We start from the raw sequence: 13,668 nt of genomic DNA, 5'->3' as shown, positions 1-13,668 counted from the left end.
CATTCTGGGTTGAGTGCTTCTCAAGTTATTGATCAGAAATGGTTTTCAATGTTAAGGCCCCTGTGACCTTGACCTTTAACAGAGTGACCCCAAAATCAATAGGGGTCATCTATTCTACATGACTAATGATCCTATGAAGTTTCAACATTCTTGGTCAAGTGGTTCTCAAGTTATTGATCTGAAATGGTTTTCAATGTTCAGGCCCCTGTGACCTTGACCTTTAACAGAGTGACCCCAAAATCAATAGGGGTCATCTACTCTGAATTGGGAGGAGACATAATGACACTATTTCGACAGGCAAAAACTAAAGCTAATATTCAGAACACCGAAACAATGGTGTAAATGGCAAAGTGCTCCAGTTTCAGCTAGATATTGGTACCTGGCACAGCAGTAGGCGTCAGACTCATGCTTTTTGTTTTAGGGGTATCTGACTAAATATAGTTATTGTGAATTGTGATTTTTAAAATAATTTATCACCTGAAGGTAAAATGCCGCCACTATTTCATATATCTACATGACACTAAAATAACGGTTGATAAGTTTCTAGTTTCCAGATTTCCAGATTTATGGGAACATTCAAGTTTTCGCAGTTTTTCTCACGCATTTTTATAACCGTTGGAACGCTTTCTTTTGTAAACATTGATATAAATATAGAACGAGACGCAACAGTATTTCATGACACTTTCCTCACGTGGGCAGCAAACGCATGCGTATATTTTGCTAATAGAGCGGATTCGAATCTATAGGTATCGCACAGTTTTATGTTGTTTTTCATTTAAAAAAAAAACAATCAGTAGCACTCATATATGCTAGATATCAATAGTTGTCTTGATGGTGTAGTAGGCTGAGTGGATGGATACATAGTCATTTTATAGTATTACGGTTTTGACGGTTCAAATCTTGCGTTCGACCAACATTTTTCTTTTGCATTACATATTTTGTGTAAGTTTGTTTATCCCTGATTTCAAATTCATTGCTTTGTTTCTTATTTTCGTATAAAATTGGTAGTATCTTTAACCAAAGAGGCTATAAAAATGTATTTTATACTTCTCTGCTTTAACTCAGTCGATATTGAAATCATGGCCAGGCAATGCTTTTACTAAAGTGGTGTAAGATTGTTAAAAAATTTATACAAGAGGGCCATGATGGCCCTATATTGCTCACCTGTTATCATTGCACTTGAGACAAGGTCCTCAAAAAAAAAATCTAAATCCGAAGGACAGGAACAACAAAGGGAAGAAATTTAACCAAAAAGAAGAAAAAAATTCTTACAAGGTATAGATATGTCAAAACAAGAGCTGTCTGATGACAGCGCGCTCGACTATTCGAAGAATTGATTGAAGAATGGGGTCAAAATATTTCCACGGATATTCAGACAAAAGAAATAAATAGATTAGACAAACAATGTTCCTGTATTACTTTGATTTCGATAAGTCTTGCACTAAATGACAATATATGAGCCAATTTCAAAGTCCAAAACGGGCCATAATTCAGTCAAAATAGTTATGTACTCTTGCCTACAGGAAATCATAATGATAAACAAGTGTTCAAAGTTTAAAAGCCATATGTCAAATAGTTTTTTGACAAAACATGGACTTGTATGAAAACACAACCAATTTCAAAGTCCAAAAAGGGACATAATTCAGCCAAAATAGAGGACAGAGTTATGTTCTCTTTCCTACAGATAGAGACTATTATACTAAACAAGTGATAAAAGTTTCAAAGCCATATGTCAAACACTTTACAAAAAATATGAACTGGTACGAAAAACTTAACCAAGATTTCTAAGTCAAAAAAGGGCTATAATTCAGCCAAAATCCTTGATGGAGTTACATACTCTTGCCTATAACTGGACATGGTGATGGTAAACAGGTGTTAAAAGTTTCAAAGCTTTATCTCAAAAGACTTTGTCAAAATATGAACTGGTACGAAATATTAACCCAGATTTCTAAGTCAAAAAGGGTCATAATTCAGCCTTATTCCTTGATGGAGTTATGTGCTCTTGCCTATAACTGGACATGGTGATGGTAAACAAGTGTTGAAAGTTTCAAAGCTTTATCTCAAAAGACTTTGTCTAAATATGAACTGGTACGAAAAACTTAACCAAGATTTCTAAGTCGAAAGGGGCCATAATTCAGCCAAAATCCCTAATGGAGTAATGTACTCTTGCCTATAACTTGCCATGATGATGGTAAACAAGTGTTGAAAGTTTCAAAGCTTTATCTTAAAAGACTTTGTCAAAATATGAACTGGTACGAAAAATTTAACCATGATTTCTAAGTCAAAAGAGGCCATAATTCAGCCAAAATCCTTGATGGAGTTATGTGCTCTTGCCTATAACTGGCCATGATGATGGTAAACAAGTGTTGAAAGTTTCAAAGCTTTATCTCAAAAGACTTTGTCAAAATGTGGACTGGTACGAAAAACTTAACCAAGGTGTGACGCCGACGCCGTGGTGAGTAGGATAGCTCTACTTATTCTTCGAATAGTCGAGCTAAAAACACCTAAAAATTGGAGGTACCATCCATGTTGTACCACAGAAAAGTGGTCTCGGTTTTTCCCTATGGCCAATAATAAAAAAGTTACTAAAAATAAGCTATTTATAGTAACGTAAAAGGGAAGTAATTAAAAAAAAAAAAAATTGTAAGTGAACAAAAGAAGGATCTGCCAAATAATATATTGGCATAAATGAAATTTCAAATCAGTATCTTCATTAGTTACGGAGATATACTCATTTTAATTTGAAATAAAGGGAGGTAATTTGACATAAAATCAGTCCATAGTTATCTACCCTGATTGTCTCAGTCCAACTGATAACAATAATGAAATTTCAAATAATTCCTGTAAGTACTTACCGATATAAATCCATTTTGATTACAATCAGGGGAGGTAATCAGATAATAAAATAACTCTGGAACCTACAACTGGATCTGATTTGTCATGGAATCCAAGATTTATTGTTGTTGAAGATATTTTGGAAGTTTGTATCCAATAAAACCATAAATGAAGTCTCTATATGGCTGCAAAAGCCAAAATAGCCGATTTTGGACCTTCAGGAGGCTATAACTCTTGAACCCAAGATGGAATCTGGCAAAGGAACCAAGATCTTATGGTGACACAAGTTTTGTGCAAGTTTGATTAAATTCAAATCATAAATGAAGCTGCTATTGTGCAGACAAGGTCAAAATAGCTAATTCTGGCCCTTTCAGGGGCCATAACTCTAAAACCCATAATGGAATCTCACCAGTTCAAGAAAGGAACCAAGATCTTATGGTGATACAAGTTGTGTGCAAGTTTGGTTAAAATAAAATCATAAATGAAGCTGCTATTGTGCAGACAAGGTCAAAATAGCTAATTCTGGCCCTTTCAGGGGCCATAACTCTGAAACCCATAATGGGATCTGGCCAGTTCAAGAAAGGAACCGAGATCTTATGGTGATACAAGTTGTGCGCAAGTTTGGTTAAAATAAAATCAATAATGAAACCACTATGGTGCAGACAAGAAAATGTTGACGCACGCACACACGGACGGACGGACGGACGGACGGACGGACTGACGACGGACGACGGACGAAGGGTGATCACAAAAGCTCACCTTGTCACTATGTGACAGGTGAGCTAAAAACTAACCCTTAGAGGTTAAAAAATATCAAAGGAAAGCTTGAAAAACATAAGACCATATTAAAGGCAAAGTGTATCTAAACATAATTACATGCCAATAGTGATATATATAAGTTCGTGAACAAGTTAGAACTAGATTAACAAACTCGTTTTGTTTTTGTTGAATCATATTGAAGAAAAAAAATAAATACAGTTTTAAAAACAAAATTTTAATGGGTCTGAGAATCGAACTCCCAACGAAAAAATATACTACGAATACCGAAACCACTCGGCCAACAAGAAATCACTGACTGCATCGTAAACATATCATCTGCAAGTACTGACCTAGCACTCATTTATCTTCGCCAATATTTTCAGGGATTTTCGTTAGTTTACGCAATATTTGTATCCTGAAAATATCTATATTACTCAAATAACCTATATAAATAACCGCAATGACACGATGGCTTGGTAGTAAGGTGTCTGACTTCCATACACATTACCACAAGTTTTAAAACATCTCAGACCACTTTCTTTAAAAATTTCAGTGTAATTTTATGTTATCGATATTGCATTTATTCTTACAATATTTTTGTAACATATTTCACAAATTCTATCTGTTATTTCTTGTAGTATTGATGTTCTTGAAATGCTGGTGTCTGAGAAACTTTTAAAGATTTTTTTTATTTATTTTTTTTCCACAACGGTTAACTAGACTACAAGTGTATGTCTTTCAAGAAATGGACCATAAAGTTTAAGTGTGACAATTTTTCTACTTATAAGTTTGCAGATAATTTTTTTTTTTTTAAAAATGGTCAGATGCTGGACACGAACCAACAACCCCAAGATTTGCAGGTAAACGTTTTGTCCGCACAGCTACTTGAACATGCGATATTAATTTAATTACAAGAGCTGTCATAGGAGGGAGCATGCCCGACTATTTCGATGCTGGATAGTGAAACTGGGCACATCTGAGAAAACTGAAGCTGTCACTGGGATGTTTAATGACTTAAATGGTGGATGAAGATATTGCAAAATAGCTTGAGTCTGTGTCAAAAATATTAAGTAATAAGAGAGATAAAGATAAAGTGTATCAAAACACTAAATAAGAATAATTCTAAGCAAAAAGGGGGCATAATTCATACTAGAAATACATTCTGCATGCCCATGGGCAGAATGTCGAGCCCACCAGCACCTTTGGTGTCTAGGTGTGACCTTGACCTTAGACCTAGGGACCTGGTTCTTGCGCAAGACACTCCGTCTCATAACGGTGAACATTCATACCAAGTTACATCAAAATTCCACCATGCATGAAGAAGAAATGCTCTGGACAAACTTCAATTTGACCTTTGACCTCAAACTGTGACCTTCACCTTTGAGATAGGAACATGGGGTTTGCGCAATGACACTCCTTCTCATTGAGGTAAACATTCATGCCAAATATAAACAAGATTGGTCCACGCATGTCAAAGTTATGGTCCGGACAAACTTCAATTTGACCTTTGACCTCCTTCTGTGACCTCTGAGATAGGAACATGCAAATATAAACAAGATTGGTTCATGCATGTCAACATTAGGGTCCGGACAAAATCGGACGGACGCACATACACCGACCCACCAAAAGTTACGACTATATCGAGCTCACCGCAAGCGGGCTCGACAAAACTATTGGTGCAAGAGTCATGCACCTTGTGTCATATGATGTGGGTGATGATGTGGAACAACTACTTCAAGTCTGAGTCAAATCCATTTAGTAGTAACTGAGATATAGTGAAAATGCATTAAAATTAACCTTAAATTCTAAGCAAAAGGGGGTATAATACATGAAAAATTGGTGCCAGAGTTATGCTACTTGTGTCATACGATGTGGGAGATGATGCAGAACAACTACTTTCAGTTTGAATCAAATCCATTTAGTAATAACTGAGATAGAGTGAAATTGCATCAAAACTTTAACTAAAGTGTGGACACGGATGGACGCCGACGCCAGGTCGAGTAGGACTGCTTTCCATACTTCGTATAGTTAAGCTAATAAAAAAGTATATATGCAATAGTAACCTGAAATTCTAAGTAAAAAGGGGGGATAATTCATGAAATATTTGTGCAAGAGTTATGGCCCTTGTGCCATATGATGTGGGTGATGATGGAAGTTTGAAACAAATCCATCAAGTAATTACAGAGATAAAGAGAAAGTGCATCAAAACTTTAACTAAAGTGCGGATGCGGATCGACGCTGATGCCGACACCAAGTCGAGTAGGACAGCTCTCCATACTTCGTATAGTTAAGCTTATAAAAAAATATATATGCAATAGTTATATCACTATAGAGCTTCGGACACCGAGAAATAATTTACGCAAAGATATGGAATATTCGTGAGTGTAAGGCCAATACTTACCAACAATAATGTAATAACCTAATTTTATTTGGTTACATTTTCAAAACGCCATAACACTAAGCAATACCTATACTTGTGCGCTCTGTTGATTATCATGATGTTCTCACTGTCAGGTGATTGCTGAGGGGAATTTTTTTATAAACCGGAAACCCCTTATCAGAAATAGTAGACAAATGTTTTTATTCCTGATTTATTAGGAAAACAACAATTTTAGACAGAATTCTATGTAAAATACATCACGGTGGGGAAACCACGTGACTAACTTGGGTAACGTGCACGCAAAAGTGCTAAAAATAGGCCCGCTTCAGGTATGTTTTTTCACTATAACTTTTTTGATCCGCAATTGTTTTAAACGAGATTACGTGCATAAACCCCGGAATAAAAAGCTCTTTCATCGGATATATGTAACTTGATGAAACTCTCTCCCGTTTTTACGTAATCCTTGCCCAACCGATTCGAAAGATGCAAAATATTTTGGTAACGAACACGTCTGTTCACAAGTTACGCACCTAGCACAGATTCTGCAGAGAATTTCCGCTGGAATTTAAGTTTAAAATAAAGCTTGTCATTGTCCAAAGTCCTGTACCAAATAATTAACATGACTATTCAGGAATATTCAAGATATCGTAAGACAAAGGGTGCGGTAACGTACACGTTGCGGTTTTTCAGGAGGTGACGTACACGTCATTTTTCTCCAGAGGGTAACGTACACGTCAAAGACTATTTATCATGCATGTAGACCATCTTTGTCTTTAAATGACTGAATTGTTAACAGTTTGACATTGTTAAAAAAGATGCAAATGCTGGGAATAGGCTGTTTTTCTTTCGGTAGGTTAGTATATTCAGAAATGCTACAGTGAAAATGTGTAGCGTCCGTCCTCATCCTAGCTTGGAAATAATTACACGTTTATAGCTCTTGTATATCTATACATAAATAGGTAAGATGATAAAATTTTGAAATTATTTTGCTCTAAATCCATCATATGCGCAACTGACCATGTATCTTTGAGTGAAAAAGTTGACAGTTGCTTACGGGTGATGGAAGCCTAGTACTTGTTCTTTCCAGTAACGATAGTTAGTTTAGTTGTCCGCACCATATGATTCTGACTTTTGAAAGAGACAAACAAAAAGAAGTATTAAATACGCATATAGGTATAATTGTTGCACCGAGAGTAACAGCAGTAAAACTATTATCTATTTATAGCACGGAGAATGAATATATCTGCCAGGAGTGCGAAATGTCTTTTCGGAGAAAAAGTAATTTAAAGGCGCACGAGAACAGACATAGTGGAGCGTGAACCTACCACTGTTGTGGGAAAAACTTTTTTTGGACGACCCATTTTCTAAAAATAACAACAGAAAAAAACTTGTTACTTTTCTTTTTGACATGTTTATATTTTGTATATCATTGATTTTACTTGGATTCCATACACGTTTCTTATTCATACAGGGAGGTAATTACAAATGGAGTCAGTAAGAGATATGATTCCTTATCACTGCACTATCTTTCATTGACCTGTATTAATGTACAAAGTATCAAATCAACCCTTCATAGTTTTTGGCTTGGGCTTCAGTCAAGCTTCTTGCTTTTCCTTTTCATGCATAAAGGGAGGTGATTCAAAAATGGGGTCAGCTAAAGTAATGGTTCTTTGACACTGCACTTTGCTTCACTGACCTCTATCAATGTATCAAGTATCAAGACAATCCTTTATATGGTTATGACATTGGCCCCAGACAAGTTTTTTCCATAGATAAAGGGAGGTTATTCAAAAATAAGATCAGTTAGAGTTATGGTTCTTTGACACTGTACTTCCTTTCATTGGACCTCTATTTATGTGCAAAGTTTCAAGTCAATCCTTTATATAATTTCGACTTGGGCTTCAGACAAGCTTTCTATATAACGATAAGGGGAGGTAATTTAACAAGAGCACCGCCTTGCGGGTGCTGACGCTCATCTGATTTTTTTTGTATAATAGAAATATTGTCCTACCCATGATTTTCTAAGTCTAAAAAGGGCCATCATTCTTGCAAAAAGCAGGATAGAGTTATGTTTCTTGATGTACAGTGTCCACTTATGATGGTGAAAAACTGTTGCAAGTTTTAAAGCAATAGCTTTGATAGTTTATGAGAAAAGTTGACTTAAACATAATATTCAACCAAGAAAATGATTTTTCTAAGTCCAAAAGGGGCAATAATTATTGCAAAAAGCAGGATGGAGTTATGTTGCTTGCTGTACAGGGTCAGCTTATGATGGTGAACAACAGTTGCAAGTTTTAAAGCAATAGCTTTGATGGTTTAAGAGAAAAAGTTGACCTAAACATAAAACTTAACCAAGAAATCTGATATTTTCTAAGTCCAAAAGGGGCCATCATTCTTGCAAAAAGCAGGATGGAGTTATGTTTCTTGCTGTACAGGGTCAGCTTATGATGGTGAACAAGTGTTGCAAGTTTTAAAGCAATAGCTTTGATAGTTTAGGATAAAAGTTGACCTAAACATAAAATTTAACCAAGAAAACTGATTTTCTAAGTCCAAAAGGGGCAATAATTCTTGCAAAAAGCAAGATGGAGTTATGTTTCTTGATGTACAGGGTCTGCTTATGATGGTGAACAAGTATTCCAAGTTTCAAAGCAATAGCTTTGATAGTGTAGGAGAAAAGTTGACCTAAACATAAAACTTAACCAAGAAATCTGATATTTTCTAAGTACAAAAGAGGCCATAAATCTTGCAAAATGCAAGATGGAGTTATGTTTCTTGCTATACAGGGTCAGCTTATGATGGTGAACAAGTATTCCAAGTTTCAAAGCAATAGCTTTGATAGTTTAGGAGAAAAGCTGACCTAAACATAAAACTTAACCAAGCAACGCCGACGCAGACGCCGACGCCGACGCCGACGCCGACGCCGACAACCGCTCAAGTGATGACAATAACTCATCATTTTTTTTCAAAAAATCAGATGAGCTAAAAATGTGACAATTACACTGCGCTTCCTCGGTCAATGTGTAAAGTATCTTCAAATTCTTCAAATAGTTTTTGACTTGGGCTCTGGACAAGTCTTTTTTATAAGGATAAGGGGAGATAACTGAAAAATGGGACCACCTAGAGTTATGGTTCTTTGATACTGCACATCCCCTCGCTGTGTTCGATCATTGTATGAAGTAACAAATTAGCACCTTTATTATTTCTTGAGTTATGCTCCGGACAAGAAGCGTGACGGACGCCAGCCGGTCGCCAACGGACAGAAAGACGGACGACGGAAAAGTGATCCCTATATGTCGCAGCTACTTTGTAGTAGGCGACACAAAATCTGTCTTAGTCAACTGTACTTGGTTAAAAAAAATTCAACTTTTTTGCGACATTTTCTAACTTTTTTTGCGATCCAATATAGCTTAGTTTAGTAAAATAGTTAATTGTAATCTCGTTAATGCTTATATAAGGTATTTGATTGTGTGAATGAACAGCCTAAACATAACAGAGGCTGTTACTTTAAAGCTTTGGATGTAACTGACGCATTTATAGATCTATATTATCAGAATATGTCAGCATTTATAATTTAATCCATGGAATGACTATGTTCTTAGATATGCAAAATTTAGGTCAATACTGATATGTTGTTTCAGTAAGGAGGTCTAAATGAATAACTAGCTGACCAACAAACTGTCACTAACCCACAGAAAGAATAACATTACTCCCGCACGTTAATTTAAACGACAACGTGTTTATATTATTGGCTGATTGTTATGGTCCCATGCATGATAGAACTCAAACAGTTTGTCAATGATTCAAATAAGGTGCATGCTGTCATATTAAACAAAAAGATTTTCTGTATTGTAACGTTTTAATAAAGAAAAATCATGGTTATCAAGCTATCGTTCCAGTTATCGTTCAGAATTTATACTAATTTCAGCATCTTTTTAACAATATAAAAAATGTTTACAGTTCAACGGGTCATCAAGAAGATTTCAACATATGGATTTGATTTAACCCTGCTGACAGACGGACATGGTTTATTCCCAGAAACCTAATTAACTTTTGATAGTTGGAGAAAACAAAAGTTGACATTTAAAATGGCAACTGCTAACAATGTGTACTTGTCAAAATAACATACACGATTAGACCATAAAATTCCAAATGCTATTCATTTTCACTGTAGCATTTGTGTATATACTAACCTACCGAAAGAAAAACAGCCTGTTCCCAGCATCTGCATCTTTTTTTTAACAATATCAAAATGTTTACAGTTCAGTCATTTAAAGACAAAGATGTTCTACATGCATGATAAATAGTTTTTGACGTGTACGTTACCCTCTGGGGAAAAATGACGTGTACGTCACCGCCTGAAAACCGCAACGTGTATGTTACCGCACCCTTTGTCTTACGATATCTTGAATATTCCTGAATAGTCATGTTAAATATTTAGTACAGGACTTTGGACGATGACAAGTTTTATTTTAAACCTACATTCCAGCGAAAATTCTCTGCAGAATCTGTGCTTGGTGCGTAACTTGTGAACAGACGTGTTCGTTACCAAAATATTTTGCATCTTTCGAATCGGTTGGGCAAGGATTACGTAAACACGGGAGAGAGTTTCATCAAGTTACATATATCCGATGAAAGAGCTTTTTATTGCGGGGTTTATGCACTTTATCTCGTTTAAAACAATGGCGGATCAAAAAAGTTATAGTGAAAAAACATACCTGAAGCGGGCCTATTTTTAGCACTTTTGCGTGCACGTTATCCGATTTAGTCACGTGGTTTCCCCACCGTGTACATTGTCAGAACATTAAATATGCAACATAAAGGTGAGTATAGGTAAACGTTTAATTTTATAAATTCTCACACAATGATGTGTTGGTTAGTCGCTTTAAACCATAGAGCACCATGAACTTTTCTCTAAAGTCAATGGAAAATTAAACAAACATGTTTTTATCTCAATTATTCTTAGTCATACTATAATCATTTCTAATAAACTCCATGAAATTACTGTCAATGGAATAATCATTAGGACACTTTCCTATTCCATAGCGGAATGAATGCATCTACAATGTGAACACAACAGAAAACTGTATTACACTATGACATACTGAGAGTTGGTCAGGAGTATTATGCAACATAATTAAATATGTTTGAGTACTATATATTCAACCAATCTCAGCGTTAACAAAATTTTCAATGCCACAACAAAAGGGTAAAATGAAGTCAAATTTGACGTCACACATCTTTGATGAGCCAATAAAGGGTTAAAATGCTTGCACCAGTTATATGTCTGGATTACAGAATTCTGTCCTGTTCAATTTTGTTACTATTTATAGTAAGGCATATAATAATTGGAATGTTTATACAGTCTATATATCAAACAGTGTAAAGTCTCATCATATAAGCAGAAACCAGGCACTAATCAATATAACTTTAGCACAGTGTGATTCAGTTTCAGTTGATTACTTTCTCAATTATAGTTACTTAGTGGCAACAGAAATAAATAGCTGAAAGGCAGTTTAAGAATCAGTCTGGTATAATTAGCTGCATTTTCTTTCTCTGTCAGACATGTAGACTTTAATTCTTTAACCTTCTATAACTGGAACACAGTTCTATGAATACAACGCAGACCTGGGAAAATATGTCCTTAAATATCTATTCATACTGGTTAACACAACGTTACCTGAAATAAGTGTAACAGTTTTTAGCCTTTTTGACAAAAACCTCCAATGACGTGTAAAGCACGCTGACAATGTGTTGACAGTGTGAGAAAGTTTCATGTTCTCAGAGTATCTTTATTCATGACATTGTTCAGTGTGAGAAAGTTTCATGTTCTCAGAGTATCTTTATTCATGACATTGTTCAGTGTGAAAAGTTTCATGTTCTCAGAGTATCTTTATTATGACATTGTTCAGTGTGAGAAAGTTTCATGTTCTCAGATATCTTTATTCATGAATTGTTCATGTGAGAAAGTTTCATGTTCTCAGAGTATCTTTATTCATGACATTGTTCAGTGTGAGAAAGTTTCATGTTCTCAGAGTATCTTTATTCATGACATTGTTCAGTGTGAGAAAGTTTCATGTTCTCAGAGTATCTTTATTCATGACATTGTTCAGTGTGAGAAAGTTTCATGTTCTCAGAGTATCTTTATTCATGACATTGTTCAGTGTGAGAAAGTTTCATGTTCTCAGAGTATCTTTATTCATGACATTGTTCAGTGTGAGAAAGTTTCATGTTCTCAGAGTATCTTTATTCATGACATTGTTTAGATGTCCATAACCAGTTAAGCAGTGATTGCAATTTTCATGTGAAATCATCGTTACACAAGCAGTAAACAAAATTCTCATTTTCCATGCATATTATATTCCAATGTATGTGTTAATCCCAAGATTTTGATCCAAGATCGGGGATGCGTAATATACACGCAAATGTAATATATTCCAGTGTTCACGGTATATAATATAATTTAATGATATAATGTAATTTTGACTTAGAGGCCCTAAACAGGGGATTTGCTATTACAGGACATAAACATGATGATCAGATCACCCCACTATATTAAAGTTTATGTTATATATAGAAGGGAATGTTTATAAATCCTTCATAATATCCAGTCCATATACAAAACTAAGACACATCCCATTTTCTTTGAATTTTTATATAATTCATGAGGCCCCAAAGCGAGTTAGACTCAAAATTAACATTTTTATTGAAACTGGACATGCTAAATATCAAGTTTTGCCTTATCAGCGTTCTATTCAATATAATGGATATACTCACACTGTCTTATGATCAAACATTAATTGTTACAGTACTAAAACTTTTTGTGTAAAGTGATTTTAATGGCATCACATTCTACTGAGAATAAGAGCTGTCACTATTGGTGACAAATGTCCCCGAAGCGTGCCCAAGAATTCCACAGTTGTCTGCACAAAATATGCCAGAATAGTTTAGGTATGAATCTTTTTCTGACCTTGACCTTGACCTGAGAGACCTGGGTCATAAGTGCAACACATCTTCTCAATATAGTTAACATCTGTGTCAAATTATTTTCAAATCCCTTAATATGTGGCAGAGTTATGGACCAGACAAGAAACAGACGATGTTAATCTTTGACTTCTAAGTGTGACCTTGACCTTGGAGCTAGGGGTCTGGGTCTTGAGCATGTCATGTCATCTCATTATACGAAACATTTATGCCAAGTGAATTTAAAATCCCTTCATCGATGGTGGAGTTATGGACCGGACAAGAAACAGACCGCGTTAACCTTTGACTTCTATAAGTGTGACCTTGACCTTGGAGCTAGGAGTCTGGGTCTTGTGCATGATATGTCGTCTCATTATGGTGAACATTTATACCATGTTATTTCAAAATCCCTTGATGAATGGCAGAGTTATGGATCAGACAAGAAACAGACCATGTTAACCTTTAACCTCTAAGTGTGACCTTGACCTTAGAGCTAGGGGCCTGGGTCTTGTGTATGACACGTTGTCTTATTATGGTAAACATTTATGCCAAGTTATTTCAAACTCCCTTCATGGATGGCAGAGTTATGGACCAGACACAAAACAGACCCTGTTAACATTTGACCTCTAAGTGTGACCTTGACCTTGGAGTTAGGGGTCTGTGTCTTGCACAAAACACATCTTCTCATTATGGTGAACATTTATGCAAAGTTATTTCAAAATCCCTTCACGGAT

The 13,668-nt window shown here is 35.6% G+C and overlaps 1 protein-coding gene across 1 annotated transcript in view; it reads right to left on the bottom strand.

The window, feature by feature from the left end:
• Positions 1–10,755: 10,755 nt before the first annotated feature.
• The window catches only part of LOC128559016 (uncharacterized), a 49,140-nt gene continuing 46,227 nt past the window's right edge, over positions 10,756–13,668 (bottom strand). Inside the window, exon 5 of the mRNA XM_053549753.1 lies at positions 10,756–11,651. Coding sequence (XP_053405728.1) covers positions 11,637–11,651 — 15 coding nt within the window. The 3' untranslated portion in view covers positions 10,756–11,636. The remainder of the gene's footprint in view (positions 11,652–13,668) is intronic.

Source organism: Mercenaria mercenaria, chromosome 8 (assembly GCF_021730395.1).
Source record: "Mercenaria mercenaria strain notata chromosome 8, MADL_Memer_1, whole genome shotgun sequence".
NCBI classification, from domain to species: Eukaryota; Metazoa; Mollusca; class Bivalvia; order Venerida; family Veneridae; genus Mercenaria; species Mercenaria mercenaria.
Note: the sequence above shows the minus strand (reverse complement) of the source record. Positions and strands in the feature narration are given on the sequence as shown.